The 17,073-nt window shown below is 36.8% G+C and overlaps 1 protein-coding gene and 1 long non-coding RNA gene across 3 annotated transcripts in view; one reads left to right on the top strand and one right to left on the bottom strand.

Annotated features, from left to right (window-relative positions):
• The window catches only part of LAMA2 (laminin subunit alpha 2), a 793,905-nt gene that overhangs the window by 125,804 nt on the left and 651,028 nt on the right, over positions 1-17,073 (bottom strand). For both annotated transcript variants that reach the window (XM_027848591.1, XM_027848592.1), the window contains exons 38-40: positions 4,774-4,890; positions 3,784-3,947; positions 2,463-2,601 (exon numbers count right to left, since the gene is read on the bottom strand). In XM_027848591.1, the coding sequence (XP_027704392.1) occupies positions 2,463-2,601; positions 3,784-3,947; positions 4,774-4,890 (420 nt within the window). The remainder of the gene's footprint in view (positions 1-2,462; positions 2,602-3,783; positions 3,948-4,773; positions 4,891-17,073) is intronic.
• The window catches only part of LOC114033155, a 166,101-nt gene that overhangs the window by 86,716 nt on the left and 62,312 nt on the right, over positions 1-17,073 (top strand). The window lies entirely within an intron of this gene.

Here is a 17,073-nt window from a genome sequence, read left to right as displayed (position 1 = left end):
GAGAGAGAGAGAGAGAGAGAGAGAGAGAGAGAGAGAGAGAGAGAGAGCATGCTCTTGTCTACTTGTCCTTTTATTGTCTGTCCATTCCTCAGTCTCCTATGTTGGATTTTCTCCTTGTCATGCCCAGTAACCATGTCCCTCAAGACTTTTTCCTGGGCTCTCTTTTCTTTTTTCTCTATCCTATCTCACTTGATGATCTCATTGGCTCCCATAGGTTCAATTATTACACCAATATATATTTAAATATCTAGCCCTAGTGTCTCCCTCAACTTCAATCACACCTCACTGCCTTTTGAACATCTCTAACTAGAGGGGACCTCAAATTCAACAAGGTCAAATCAGAACTCATTATATTTCCCCAAAATTACGCTATTATCATCAAGGTTACCACCATCCTTCTAGTTACATTGGCTTGTAACCTTGTCATCCTTAACTCCTTACTCATACTTATCCCACATACTGAATCTCTTGAAATATCCTGTCATTTATACCTTTAAAACATCTTTCCTCCTATTCTCTTCTCTCGCACTTGCCACCACCCTAATATAGCTGCTAAATACTTCATGCCTAAATTATTGTGATAGATATCTAATTGGCCTTATTAAAATATGTATTCTCTATTTCATACCTCATGTATTCTCTCTATTCTATCTTCCACTCAGCTGCCAATGTGATTTTCTTATAGCATAGGTCTAACTGTGTCATTCCATTACTCAGTAAACTCCAGTGGTCTATTAACCTAAAGAATCAAATAGAAATTCTTGTTTAACTCTTAAATATCTTTGTAATCTGAATTCTTTCTACCTTTCTAGATTTCTTATACTTCACATCCCTCTACACACTCTTAGATCCAGCTACAGTGGGTAACTTGTTATTATTAAACCAGGTATGAAAAGTCTTGATAAGTTTGGAAAGAATTAAAGCCATTGGATGAAACAAAAAGATGCTACATAGGAAGTATATTGGGAACTGGTTTGAAACTCATTATTCAAGTCACAGACTAGGCTAGAAGAGAAAGCTTCAGCCAACCCTCAGAGAGAGAATGCTTGGTGATGAAGTAGAGAGAAAGACACGAGAGCCTCTATCTCCTCCCCACTTCTTTAGCCAGAGGAAGACCTTGTGAATTTAGAAAGTTTGGAAGGTTTGGAAGATCTGGCACTTATTGATAAAGTGAACAATGACTGATAGCACGATCTATATATGAGGCACCTAAGACAAACTATTTACAAATAGGAAAGACTGCTTCAAGAGCATATAAGTAACCCAGCAGAAAGCTACTATGTATGTGTGTGTGTGTGTGTGTGTGTGTGTGTGTGTGTGTGTGTAATAAGAACTTTATGAGATTTCTACAAAGGGAGAAATGGACCTCCAATAAACAGGAGCCATTAATTATACCTTTGTTACATATACTCTCTAATCTTGAGCCCCCTAGTTTCGGGGAATGTTTGGTACCAACCACTGTTACTATACCATCTTAGTAAATATCTATTCGTAGGAGCTAATCATGTCTGTCTGGCTAATTGATATCAATTGATAATCAATGGGGAAGCACACCAGTGGGGGTTCATGAACAATTATATTAGGACTTCTTCCTTGCCCTTTACCCAACTCCTTAAGGTTATAGCTAAGCTCTGATTAGTGCAAAAAACAAATCCCATGAAATGGTAGCATACATTCAAATTTTCATGATTTAAGTTATCATTATGTAAAATATGGTAATTGGTTTCAGTGAAATGGAAACATGCAGTGCAAATTTGAATAATATATCTACTTCAGGGGATTCATTATTCTCACCAGTTGAGGCCTGGCTTTATTCTTAAGGGTGAAAAAGTAGCTGAGCTCTAGGGATCCAGCTTGCCAGTATGAATAGGGTTTTGGGAGAGTAGCCCCAGAGTTTGTGTTATAGAAGCATTAGTGGAATAAGTATATAGCTTATCAGAATGACTTCTTTGAAATGAGAAAAATTATTTGGATGTATAATGTCTGGTATGGTGGTTTAAAAAACTTTCTTCCTTTGAGTGATATACTTTTTATGATATTGATTTTCCTGTGACTGCTAGAGAGACTGTTGTTTCCCAAGTAACCTTTCTCATCATCTGCATACGATATCAGTGATGTCATTGATATGTCATGATATCATTGATGATGTCATATGCTGCACTGTTCTTTGTCTATAACTTTCTCCTCTTCGCCCCAACAGTCTATTCAGGGAGGCATATAAGAGAATTAAAAGTAGTAATAATAGAGGGCCATCTAGGGCCTAACTTTGTCCAGAGGGTAGAAAAGAGTAGTTTGGACAACATTCACAGTACACAGTGCTTACCTCTCCTTTCATGTAAAAACCAGAGGATTGAGGAAATACAACTTCAGTTTGTTATCCTAGACAAGCAATTCAGTTAATTCTTTAAAAATTATAGCTCATTTAAACTTGAGGTATTTTGCATAGACACTTATTTTCTTACCAGTTGTGTGGCTTCGTTTGCATGACCTTTGGCTTCCTTGGCAACCCTTTCAGCCTCATCAATGTAGTCTTTGATGTTGCTGTAAGCTTTGAAGGCTGCAGTGGCATTGAAGGAGATGTTTTTAGCTTCTTCAAGGATTCTATTTGAATGGCCCCAGGTGGCAATCAAAAAGAAAATAGTTATTGAGTGGAATGTTTATCATAGAGTTTTTAATTGGTCTTTGCTAATAAGCATTAATTACTGAAATTCCAAATCATGGGGAGAGGTATATATTTAAGTTAAATTCATTACCAAAATTTCAAGCTATAACACAACATCTTACATACACCAGCTTTGAATCCCTTTAAAAATACTTCAAAATAGTATCATCTTATTAAACAACTTTCTTAACATATATAGGATCAGAGTATGTTGAATGTAACACAACCTGGATTAGATTTTAGGTCACATATGAAGCAAACTGGTTTTAATGCAAAAGAAATTCATGTGTTAAAATATTTTCCTCATATTTTAAGTCAAGTGACACAATTAAGGGCTGGATGGAGCTCTGGTGATGACACCAGAAAGACCTGTGCTCAAGCCCTACCTCTGACACCTCTGACCTCTGTGATGCTGGGCCAGTCAATTAGTCTCACAGGGCTCCTGGAAACTTCCTAAGACTACAAATTTCAGAGAAGCTACTAATCTGCATTGGTAGAAGAGGTTTCTCTACCTGGGGGTTTCCTATACCAATGAAATTACTTGCTGTCCCTATTGCTAATCCAAGAGAAATAAGTGTCTGCTCAGTGTCTTCCAAATAGTAGATACCTCAAAAAATTGTTTTTATTGATTTGAAAAAATACCATGGGACTGGATAATACTTCTTTCCACTGAAAATCCCCAAGTTACTCTTTATCACTCAATGTCTGTCTATATGGTCACATATCAAAAGCCACACTTTGAAAAATATACTACCATACAACGGCAAAAAGAAAACTGACTTGTGTAAGGATACGCGATTTTTATTATTTTAAATGGTAATCAGATAGCTACTGTGCTTTCTATGCTGAGAAAAAAAAAGATTTTTTTCTAAATTTAGCCAAAGGCTATGTATACCCCCTACCCATACCCAATTTGCATCCACTTTCAACTGAGACTTTTGATGCTGCTCCATACGGCTTTGACCAGGCCTGACTAATTAGGCACCACAGCAAGGATATGTGGCTTGTATGCTCATAATTACAGCAATCAAACTTTGAAAGCAACTTTCTACTCTGTCCATCAGGCAAGGCATCTGAGAACGATAAATGTACCTAGAAATCCCCAGCAATGGCCAACATACCCATCTAGCACTGCAGATGATTCATTCAGTTGAGCTGCATGGTCTTCAGCCTGTAACACCTTCTCTGGAAGTCTTCTATCTTTAATTTCTTGGGACAGATCATCTATTTTGTCCTTAAGTTCTTCAGATGTTGCTGGCAACTTTTTCTGAATGTCTTTAACAAACTGTTATGAAGATGAGAGGAGAGGAGAACATTTAAGCAACTTAAGTCCAAACAAAATCTCTCATTTACTAATTTACTAATAAAATTTACTAATTTACTACTCCTCCTCCTACTAATATACTCCCTAATATATAATAATATACTCTCTTTACTAATAATATACTCTCATTTACTAATTTACTAATAAAATTTACTAATAAAATTACCTTTAGTTAAATGTCAATTGAACTAATGGAGTAAAAAGGCAACAGAGTGTTAAAGCACTAATTTAATGAAGTAAATTGGGAAATGAAAGAAGCAAATTTTCATAAAAAATTTAACTCTCAAAAGGATGATGTTATTTATTTGTAAAGGATACATGTATGGAAATTTGAGACTCTACATTTATATATATGCAATGTACTGCATGATACTTAGCTAGATAAGGCTTTGCTTACATTTTTCCTCAATGCCATGTATGACACAAAATACAGATTGTAAACATTATATTTTAAATAAGATATATCCCTTGCCTGTGTGGAAGAGAGGATCTAGACTGCCTAGGTATGTGCATGTACATGTGTGTACAGTCTTATGTGAAAACCTTCAAGTCTAGTAGGGTAGCAATGCCATGTCTTATAAGCAAGGACCATAAATATTATATCACTGGATTAATATAAAACATGACTTCTATGTTTATGAAGGAAAAAAAAACAGACATTAAATTTCTTTGAGCTATCATCAGGCCAATAGAGGTATAAGTACAGAATATAACTTCCTATTTATGCTTACTTGCACCAGTCCTACAATATGTTTGAAAATCTGTTTTAGTGTTATAGAATACTCACATCTATCACAGAGCTGATTTCATCAGCAAGATGGTTGGCTTCATCAAGTATGTCATTGCCCTCTTTTAATGTTTTCTCAGCTTCTTGTTTGCCACTTTCAACAGCTTGTCTCTTTTTCTATGATAAAATCAGAAGGAAATACCAAAATGTCAACTGCCTGGAGTAAAGGTGACATCAAGGAGTGTATCACTATTTCTTCTCACCCCCACCCTGAGATGTCTGAACAAAGTTTTTTCTACAAGAGTTAGAAAAATGCACATTCCTGATGTGGCTAGTATCCATCCATTGCTGTATCACCTTGGCAATTTTCCCTCCTCATGATGAGATAATCAGAATTAGGAGAATCTCAGAGTTAGTAGGTACCTCAGAGATCATCTAGTCCAGCTAATTAATACTGAATAATAATCCTTTCTACAATGTACCCTCTGAGTGGTCATCTAGCTTTTACTTGAATCATCTCAGTAATGGAGAGCTCACCACAGGTGCAAATTATGTAAATGATCAAACATTCTGCATTTCTTGCTAAGAGTTTAGATTTGTTTTAAGGAAAGCCAAGTTGCAGCATGGGATAGTAAAAAGAGTTATTGAGTTGAAATGAGGAAACTTGGGTTTCCAAAGTGACTCAGTTACCTGTTGGAACTGGGCCAGGGCATTTTGTTACTCTGGATCTGTTTTCTAATCAGTAAAAAGGAGTAAATTCAATCAGATGATCTTGAAAGTTCATTCCACTTTTAATTACCTCTATTTTACTACTCAATTCTTTAAAAAATATGTAAGTACTAACCATGTTTTATAGTGAATTACACAGGTACTATATAGTGTGAATGGTTTACTAGATCCATTTCAAAATGTGAGTAGAAATAATGTGTACTAAGCATGCCATGTCGCATCAGAGGAACTGTGCTGCAATTGTGTCTTACAGTGGAGGCTATATTGATGCACATTTGTGGGGCATGTTGTAGAGTAGATTATTGCCAAGACACACATTGAACCAGATGCCTTATGAAGCCTCTTCCAACTCTGACATTTTTATGGTGCTAACATGAAACTTTCTGGTGCATAGTTTTTTTTATGTTAATTTTTATTTATTTTTTTTTTGTTTTCAACATTTACTTCCACAAGATTTTGACTAACAACTTTTCACCCTATCTTGCCCCTCCCCCACCCCAAGATGGCATGCATTCTAAATGCCCCTTCCCCTAGTCTGCCTTCCCTTCTATCTCTCCCCCCTTCTCTTATCCCCTTCCCCTTCAATTTTCCTGTAGGGCAGGATGGATTTCTGTACCCCATTTCCTGTATTTCTTATTTCCCAGTTGCATGTGAAAACATTTTTTTTAAACATGTGTTTTTAAAACTTTGGGTTCCAAATTTTTTCCCTTCCTCCCTCCCCACCCACCCTCATTGATAAGGCAAGCAACTAAATATAGGTTATATATGTGCAGTTATGCAAAACACTGCCATAGTAGACATGCTGTGAAAAACTAACTCTATTTCCCTTAATCCTACCCCACCATTTATTCTATTCTTTCTTTTGACCCTGACCCTCCTCAGAAGTATTTGCTTCCTATTACTCCCTTTCCCAATCTGCCCTCCTCTCTATCATTTCCCTGCTCTCTTGTCCCTTTCTCCCCCTATTTTCCTGTAGGGTAAGACAGATTTCCACACCCAATTGAGTATGTATGTTATTCCCTCCTTAAGTCAAATCCTATGAGAATAAGATTCACTCTTTCCCTCTCACCTTCCCCCATTTCCCCTCCACTGTAAGAGCCTTTTCTTTTCTGTTTTTTTTTTGTGGGATAATTTACCCCGTTCTACTTCTCCCTTTCTCCTTCTCCTAGTATATTCCTCTCTCACCCCTTAATTTTATTCTCCAGATATGACCCCTTCATTTTCAACTCACCCTGTGCCCTCTATCTATCTATCTATCTATCTATCTATCTATCTATCTATCTATCTATCTATATATATATACGTACATATGATTTTTTCCCCTCCACCTACCCTAGTACTGACAAAGGTCTCATGAGTTACAAATATCATCTTTCCATGCAGGAATGTAAACAATTCAACCTTAATAAGTCTCTTATGATTATCTCTTTCCTGTTTACCTCTTCATGTTCCACTGGAGTCTTGTATTTGAAAATCAAATTTTCTATTCAACTCTGGTCTTTTCATCAAGAATGCTTGAAAGTCCTCTATTTCACTGAATGACCATTTCTTCCCTTGCAGGATTATACTCAGTTTTGCTGGGTAGGTGATTCTTGGTTGTAATCCTATCTCCTTTGCCCTCTGGAATATTATATTCCATGCCTTATGGTCCCTTAATGTAGAAGTAGCTAAATCTTGTGTTATCCTGATTGTGTTTCCACAATACTTGAATAGTTTCTTTCTGGCTGCTTGTAATATTTTCTCCTTGACCTGGGAACTCTGGAATTTGGCTACAATATTCCTAGGAGTTTTCCTTTGGGGATCTCTTTCAGGAGGAGATTGGTGGATTCTTTCAATTTCTATTTTGCCCTCTGGTTCTAAAATATCAGGGCAGTTTTCCTTGATAATTTCTTGAAAGATGATGTCTAGGCTCTTTTTTTGATCTTGGCTTTCAGATAGTCCAATAAATTTTAAATTCTTTCTCCTGGATCTATTTTCCAGGTCAGTTGTTTTTCCAATGAGATATTTCACACTACTTTCTAATATTTCATTCTTTTGAATTTGTTTTACAGTGTCTTGATTTCTCATAAAGTCACTAGCTTCCAATTGCTCTATTCTAATTTTTAAGGAAGTATTTTCTTCAGTAATCTTTTGGACTTCCTTTTCCATTTGTCCAATTTTGCTCTTTAGGGCATTCTTCTCTTCATTGGTTTTTTAGACCTCTTTTGCCATTTGGGTTAGGCTGTTTTTTAAGGTGTTATTTTCTTCAGTATTTTCTTGGGTCTCCAAGCTGTTGACTTGTTTTTCATGATTTTCTTGCATCACTCTCAGTTTTTCCTCTACTTCTCTTACTTGCTTCTCAAAATCCCTTTTGAGCTCTTCCAAGGCCTGGGGCTGATTCATATTCTTCTTGGAGGCTTTGGATTTAGAAGCTTTGGTTTCATCGTCTTCTTCTGGTTGTATGTTTTGATCTTCTTTGTCACCAAAGTAAGATAATATAGTCTGACTCTTTTTGCACTGCTTACTCATGATCCTGGCCAATTACTTGAGTTTTAAACTCTTTGTTAAGGTAAGAGTCTGTTTCCAATGTGGAGAATGTACTGTCCCAAGCTTTGGGGGTTTGTACAGCTGTTTTCAGAGATACTTCTAGAAACCTGAAAATTTTCAGTTCTTCTAAGGTGCTGTGATAAGGGGTGAGGTGTTTCCTCTCCACCACCACAACAAGCTCCACCACACCAGCATTCCTCCTCGCCCCAGGACCACCCCTCAGAACTGTGACCCAGATCCAAGCATCGGTAAAGCAAGAGATTCCTGCCTCAGCCCTGGCAGAGAGATCCTTGCAATCTCCCTCTGATCAGCCACTCGATTCCCCCTCAGTCTGTGGGCCAGAAGCTCAGGAAACAGCCGTGGTTCCGGGGGCGGCTGAGACATAGCTCCTTCCCTCACAGCAGTCACAGACTTTTCCCACTGACCTCCTAAGTTGTCTTTGGCATTCCTGGGTTGAGAAGTCTGGAAACCGCCACAGCTGCCTGCGATTCAGTCCTCTGAGGCCTGCTCAAGGTCCACTGCAGCCTGCGCACCCATGCTGAACTGCGCTCCTCTCCCCACCCACAATATACCTTTCTGATCAACCATCCAGGTTGTCTTGGGCCGGAAATTTGTTTCAATCTGTCTTTTTGTGGGTTCTGCTGCTTTAGAATTTGTTGGGAGCCTTTTTTTAATAGGTATTTGGAAGGGTTTGGGGGGAGAGCTCAAGACAGTCACTGCTTTCCCTCCACCATCTTGGCTCTGCCCTTGGTGCATAGTTTTGTCTGTTTTTTTTCTTGTTTTATACCCAATTCAAGTTTTCCCTTTCATTTTTCTATTTGTGAATTTAACTGTCATCAACATTATCTTGAGCCCCTGCCATCCATATAGGAATACAGTCTTAGAATAGTTTTAAGCTTTACAATTAATAGCCTTTATAATAATAACTAAAAATAAAAAAAAATTATTATTCACAATAAATAATGGTAACAAATAAAGTTAATAGCTTAAAACTGCATTAAGACTTTTGGAATCTCCTGGATTACATGATTATTGTCTTGTTAGTAATGGCCTGACATTACAGAATGTAGTTCCTTGAGGGTAAGTATGTTTCTTTTTTGTCTTTATAACCCCAGTTCCTAGCATATGGTTAACACTTACTAAAGGTACTTTGATTAAACTATTGCTGATTGAATAAGAGGGAGTATGCTATTGTGTTCTATATACTCCACTGATCTCATAGGTGTGGGTAATCCTGCCAGGAATACAGATTGTATTCCATCCATGTCTGCTCATCCTTTGTGACTCTTGTCCATTCCCCACCTCTCCACACACATAAATCTGACAGAAGAGACACACCCAACATGCCAAGGACATTCCTTATATTCTCTTTACATGACATGTGTAACAATATGAGCTCTCTGTTGCTTTTCTTTAACTTGGACTTTATGATGGATCTCCTTCATGACAATGGTGAGTAAGGTTGGTGAGCATGTCTCTCTGTCTTTCTTGATATTAATAATCAGAGGGCTGTTGAACAAAGTTCACTTTAGATATTCTTCAAATCAGCAGCCCAAGGAAGGTACTCTCAATCATTTATACAACTTTGCACAGGGATATAGCTGCCTTAGGAATCAATTCAAGGATAATGGGAGATTGTTCCTTATCCACTAGCTCAGCTGTTTGTTGGGGGAAAGGGAACAATGGTGATAGTAAAAAGCTGGGTAAAGTCACTCTTAAGCCATAGGACTGCTGGGGGAAGAGACCAGTGGTGTTATAGTACATAATAGGTGCATGGTGCTACTGTGATGGATATAATGGATAGCTCATATCCTGCATATACACTATTATACCAGAATTTCTTACTTCAACTATGAGATTCAGTGTGGGACTTATATAATGTCTCTATAGCAGCTTGGGTACTGTTCCCCTCTGAATTTTTTAGGGAAATCTCATATAGACACATATAAAATGCATTTCTGGAACCTTTAAGGATATCCCTTCTGCGTTCTCTAATCACTGTCTTTTTTTAAATTAAGGTTATTCCTAGAGGACTTTGATTCAATTCAATCAACTGATTTGAATTGAATTCTAAAAAATTGAATCAGGATTTAGACCTAGAAATATTCTTAGGGATCAACCCCATTATTTTGTAGATGAACAAACTGGGGCCCTAAAAGAGTTAAATGATTACTCACATGGTTAGCTCATATAGTTAGCCTGTGGTAGAGCCAGGATTTGAACCAAGGAACAATTCTATGGCTGCAAACATAGTGCTTTTCTTGCCTGCCACACTACATACTACATATGTACATACTATATCCATGCTACATACATACACACATGCATACATACTACACTGCTAGCCAAAGTCCACTTCATTTCAGCCTCCTTTCACAGTGTATCCTCTCCCCTCCCACCTCCATTCCCTAACAATGTAGGGTCTGTGGCAACAGTTCATGTGTAATCGCTATGATGATCCATATGTAACCTGTGTGTGCCTGTGCCAGGTGTAATGGAGCTGATTGTTAAATTTTCAGGGTGAGCACTTATATGTCAAAACTGGCAATAAGTCAGGGCTTGATTTATTGTTTGTTGATTGTCTAGACTTAATAATACAGATTAAAATTTTAAAAATGGGTGTACATACATTTCCCTCTTTTTTTTTTTCCTCTCCCAGCCTGGTTGTTAAACATTTAGCAGCACATTCCTGTATTGCTCTATAAACATTGCTTAGAGCTCAGCAGGAGCGCAATAGAAGGTTTAGGGAATAAAGTCATCTCTAGACTGGGGGCCTGGTGACTGCAGGCTACTACTACTACTAATAATAACTGGCATTTATATTATGCTTTAAGGTTTGCAAAGTGCTCTATGTCCATTATCTCATTTGAGCCTCACAACAGCTCTGTATGTAGCGTTTCTGAGATTGTGCCTAAGGGAACTCATTTTCAGATTTTCCAGTCTCTTCTCTTACCTTGTGTTGAAAATACTTTCTACTTACCATATTCATATGCTGTATACTACTTGGGAGTTTAACAATTAATTTTTCTAAATATAGTTAGTTGTGTTAGTGTGAACCATAGTAATTTAGAATATTATAAAAAATTTAAGAGTGAGGATTATAACCATCTGGGTGCTAGACACAATGTCACGGAGATTATGGTCTCTTAACACAATAATGAGCCAGGCTTCAACAGCAGTTCTAAATGAGTCACCTCTGAGATCTGCATTAACTTTTAAAATAGGTTACTTTTTATTACTTTAAAGCAAAAAAAAAAAATACACTGACTGGATTGTACCCTAGTGACTAAATGAATTAGTGTAGATTCTGAAGGTGCCTAAATCACAGTTTAGGCATTGGCAGAATCTATCTTGAAATATAGGAGCAAGAAGGATTTGAGAATCTCTGGATGTGTTTGATCCATCTTATTTCTCTACTCAAAAACCTTCAGCTGCCCCCTTGTCAAGGGAATAAACTATAAACTTCTCATGCTGCTCAAGGACCTCAAAAATCTGCCAAGCAACTTATCTTTCTAGCCACATTTCATTCCATTCTCCTTTATATATTATATTTTCCAGGCAAACTGAACTAGTCACCATTTTGTCCCCTCTCATATCTATGCCTTTTTTTATACCCTCCCCCATATCTGGAATGGACTTCCTTTTCATTTCGGTCTACTGAAACTGGTCTCACCTTTCTTTAAGGCTCAACTCAGGTGGTACCTTCTTCAGAAGGGGCCTTCCCTTGATCCCTCCACTCCCTGTAGGTGAAAGTGAGTCTTACCTCCACAAATTTCTCATACAACTTTGCTGAGACCTCTCATTTGTACTTATATAATACTTACTCGCATCACAGTTATTTATGTAGAGGAAACATGGCGGGGGAAGAATTGGAAGGGACTTCTATCAAGAACACTCAAAGACCCAGTAAGAAGACCTGAGTTTGAGTCCTAACTTTACTACTTAGCAGTTCAAGGTGATTACTGTCTATTCCTTCATTTCTATCACTCCTGCCACAAGTAGTGTGTTTACTGAAAAATCTTCTGAATATGATTTCTGAACCACTGTTTGTGATCTTTGAAAAAATCATGGTGAACTTTCATCTTAAGTTAGAGACTTAAGATGGTTAAGTGCTGCTTCATTTTGAAAAAAAAATATATATATATATATGGCACTGAGTCTTTAAACTATAGGTTGATTGGCTTGATTTCTATTCCTAGCAAAATTCTGAAACATAAAATTAAAGTGATAACATAAATATTTCAAAGAGGAAGTAATGATCACTAGAAGACAGCATAATTTTTATCACGACCAATCCTGTGTTCTTTTCAGCCAGAGTGAAATCCAAACATTTGACATTCTTGGTTTTCAGCAAGGCATTTGACAAAGTCTCTAATGCTATCTCAGATGGCAAGATATAAGCTAGATGAAAGTCATCAGAAATGGAACTAATTGAATGGTGAGAAAAAATACTTTATTATTTATCATTTACTGATATTGTTTGAACTTATCTTTATGTAGCTAGAAAATGTCTAACCCTAAAGCTTACTTAGAGGTCAGGCTGAGCTCAGAGATACTCTCAGGGGAATCCAGATGGACTTCAGGGAATGCTTGGGTCCAAGCCAGGTCTTAGGTCTACCTAATGCTTGTGTTTGGGGATCCCCAAATTTGAATGCTTATCCTTACATGTTAATCTACTTTAATTTGAATGTTTATGTTTACTTATATATGTATATCTCAGTGGACCTTATCTAGGCTTGCCCCCTCTGCAATCTTGTACTTAACTAGTTCTACTGCAGTTAGTGTTGGTACTCTTGTTTGAACTCTACATACTATACTGTAAACTTCACAGAGATTGGACAAGGAACCATAACTTCTTCTGGTTCTATCATTTATCAAATAACCAAATAAATTTCTTTCAAAAATGATTTCAAATTTTGGGGTTCATTTTCATCACCAACAATGGCTGGACACAGAGAGTAGTTATCAACTGGAAACATTGTAGAAAGTATTCCTCCTTAGTGCTGGTTGAATGAGATGATACCTAGGTCCCTTTAAAATGTGACATGCTGTGATGCTGGCAGATATAAGGGATACAGAGGGATATTTTAATTAAACAAAAGGAAGAAACTATTGGAGGCAAAAAGCGATGGTTTGATTAGAGAAAAGTAAAAGAATTTTTGAAAAAATGGAATATTTTTAAATAAAAGGAAAAGGGAAGGGAATAAGCATTTATGTGGTACCCACTATGTGTCAAGCTCTCTGATAAGCATTCTACAACAACCTTGTGAGGTAGGTACTATGATTATCCCCATTTTATTGTTAAGGAAACTCCTCCCCTCACTTCTGAACTCTAAGTCCTATCTATAGGAAGCCTTCTCTAACTTTTCTTTAATTCCATTGCCTTCTCTCTTTTAATTATTTATATTTATCTTATATATGACTTGCTTTGTATATATTTGTTTGCGTGTTGTCTTCCCCATTAGATTGTAAGCTCCTTGAGAACAGGACTATTTTTTGCCTCTTTTTGTATCCCAACACTTAGCACAATGCCTGGCACATAGTAGGCCCTTAAAAATGTTTGTTGATTGATTTATTGATCATAGACAGGTGGATAGAGGTGCAGTGGATAGAGCTCTAGACCTATAATTAGGAAGACCTGAGTTCAAATTTTGTTTCAGACACTTACAGGTTGTCTGACCCTGGGCAAGTGACTTAACTTCTAACTGTCTGAAAAATGGGCCTATAATAGCCCCTACCTCCCTGAGGTTGTTGTAAGCATCAAATGAGATAATATTTGTAAAATGGTTTGCAAAAAAAGGTTCTGCAAACCTTAAAGCATTATAATAAATATCAGTTGTTCTTATTTTCATTACATTGATTATTACTAATCATCTTTGCCCTATAGGGCAGAACTAATTATAATAATAATATTGATGATAATAATAACAATGATAGTTATAGCTAACATGTTTATAGCTCTTACTATGTGTCAAACACTATGCTTTACAATTATCATTTCATTTGATTCTCATAACACTACTGCAAGGTAGGTGCTGTTATTATTAGCATTTTGTAGTAGAGAAAACTGAAGGCAAACAGAGGGTTGAGTGACTTGCTTAGGCTGAATTTGAACTCAGGCCTTTCTGAATCCCTGACTTCAGGCTCAGTTCTCTATTCACTGCTACTATCCTCACTGATTAATGAGACACAAAATTTGGATGCATAATTTGAAAAAAAAACCATACAAAGGCCATCATTTAAACTTGGATGCTGAATAAGTGGTCTTAATGATGAACTTTACAGAAAGTGTGGTGTAGACACTGCCATGGGTTCTCAGGTGATGTCTGAATATGAGGGCTTCTGGGTTTAGAAAGCACTAATCAGGTGGACTTTTTGGAAGGACTATTTGCTGGTCCAGTGTAACTCTTCTTAAACTATTTCCTAAATTACTACACTTTCCACACATGTAATTTAAACTGATAAATTGAAAAGGAAAGGGGAACACTTGGGTAAGTTGGTTATACCATCGGTGCATCACACAACTGGATAAATTGTGCTGTCCCATATCTAATATGACTAAGGACCAAATCTGGCTTTACAAGATGCCTCTATTTCTTTCCTTATAAATGCTGCTGAGCATGACAGCCAAAACCCCTAAGAGACAAGGGCTGCACATTCTAGGGAGTGAAAGCATCTGTCCTCCTTTTCTTACAGACCTGAGGAGAAAGATTTTTCACAAAGATAAACCTTTAAAGGAACATTTCAAAAGTCAAATCTTTTTTTTCTCCTGTTTTTCTGCTGATCCAGAGGAAAATTGGGAAAAACAAATAGGCTAGAGTTCAAGGTTGGGGTTGAAAGTGAAATTGTATGCTATAAAAGATTTAGGATTCATTATCAGATTAGTTGGAACCAGGTTTATCTCTAAGGGCAAGGTTGTCTCACAGAACTACTTATAAACCTGTGTATCCAATGGTTTTTTCAGTGTAGGTTGTGAGTTCACCCTTATGTGAACTCTAATGGCTATGTTGGTTATCAGGGATTGGAGTGGAGAAATTGACTCAATATTGCAGACTCAAAGCAGATGAAAGATGTTTTATATGAGGAGAGAAGTATCAACATTTTTTTCCCGTATTCCTATCTAAAAAAAATCAGTGATGAAAGATAAGGTAATAGAACTCTGAGCAGGTCTCTTCATATGAGAAAAAAAGTTAATTGAGATACTAATCTTCAATCACTTTTGAATTTCATTTTTCAGTTGTGATATGCTCTTGGAAGATAATGGTATCTTAAGCTCTGACATCTGTTGGAGGGAATGAGGTGGCAAAAAAACTCTAGAACTTGATAGAAAATTTCCCAAGTCAACATATACTTCAATATTCAGTGAGTTCAGCAGAAATCTGTATCTATAAATTATTTCACTTGGGAACAGGTTGGAAAGGTAGCTGGGGGATTACCCAACATTGTAGGGTGGGCAGTTAGACCACAAGGTATATAAATTGATGGGAGATGAGATGGCTTAATCCCCAGAGAGTTCAGCATTTAGGAGTTGGAAAGCCCTAGAAGAGGGGCATTATGATATCAGGGGATCATCATAATGAAAGGGGATAGGACTAGATGAGAGATCAGGTTCAAGCAATGTAGTATATGGTGGTAGGGGACTGCTATGTATGAGGCTCAGAGTTGGAGGGAATGGGAGGGTACCCTTTGGTATTTGGAGGAAGCCCCAGTCATTTCATTCTTGTTATAGGTCTGCTTCAAGTGAAGATGAGCAAAGGGGAGGATGGCAGAAGATATATTAAAAAAAACACAGTTTGGAAGTAAGAAATAAGAGGGGCCAAAGGCTTCTAGATTATATGCTGGATTCATGCCAATATATCATAAATACTTTCTTTGAGGAGAAGGGTGCTGGACATAGATACTTTCAGACAACATGGCAAAAAATGAAAATGATTATATTTTAACAAACAGGAAATGATAACTTCCTTTTATAATTTCTGAATCATCTATCTGTATATAGTCACTACTGACTTGTTAAATCAAAATCAATAAAATTATAAGAAAGAATAAAATATTTGCAGAATATATGGGGAAGAATTGAGACAATTCAATCTGAACTATTTAAACAATTTTTTGAAACTTAAAAATTTGAAATGGATAAAAGAACAGGCAGTAATACAGACTATCAGCATTTCCCCAGGAAGTTTAACTGAAATAAATCAATTGCCACAATAAGGAGACCAAAAGATATTAGAAACTGCCTCAGCTATCTAATATCATCTTGTTGCCAAGGGGGAAAATATAATAGCCAAGAGCCGAACAAATTTATAACATAAGCTTGTTAATAGAATCTTCCAAAGGAGGATGATGAAAGATTATAGCATTACTTCAAAAAAAAAAAAAGCAAACATTAGTAGATGAGGGGGAAAGTTTATAAAAAGCTTGATAAAAGACCTAATTAGGCTAGATCATCCCAAAGGAATTTAAGATTGAAACCGGGAGGACAAAAAAAGGGAAAAATATCTATAATGGTTTTTATGACATATCCTTTTTACCATCAGAATGTAGCCACCACATTTGGACTCTAATATCACAAGTCTCTGATGTGCTACATGAGGAAATAGAAATGTTGTTGAAGAAAACAAATAGGTTTGTGCTGGAGGTAACACAATTTTCTAGATCTTGGGGCATTGAATTTTAAGATGTCTGAAGGAAAAAATGATGCCCCAAATGTAAAAATAAGACATCAATAACGGAAAAGGCAAATCTTAGGAACTACCATATGCCTTCTTTTTCATCTCTACAGGTTTTTTTTTTTTTTTTTTTTGCTGAGGCAGTTGGGGTTAAGTGACTCGCCCAGGGTCACACAGCTATTAAGTATCAACTGTTTGGTCTGAGGCCAGATTTGAACTCAGGTCCTCCTGATTTCAGGGCCACTGCTCTATCTACTGCACCACCTAGCTGCCCCATCTCTACAGTTTTTTAATGAGAATAAAATACATGCATATTAAGGGCATTGATGAAGGCACAAGTGAAAAGGAAGAGTTTTAAAAATGATATTCTATTCAGATTATCATTCAATTGATTGAAAGGTATAAAGAGAACAAGATCCCATGGTACTTATTG

Source organism: Vombatus ursinus, unplaced genomic scaffold, assembly GCF_900497805.2.
Source record: "Vombatus ursinus unplaced genomic scaffold, bare-nosed wombat genome assembly UNPS02006779.1, whole genome shotgun sequence".
NCBI lineage: Eukaryota > Metazoa > Chordata > Mammalia > Diprotodontia > Vombatidae > Vombatus > Vombatus ursinus.
This window is presented reverse-complemented; position numbering and strand designations above follow the sequence as displayed.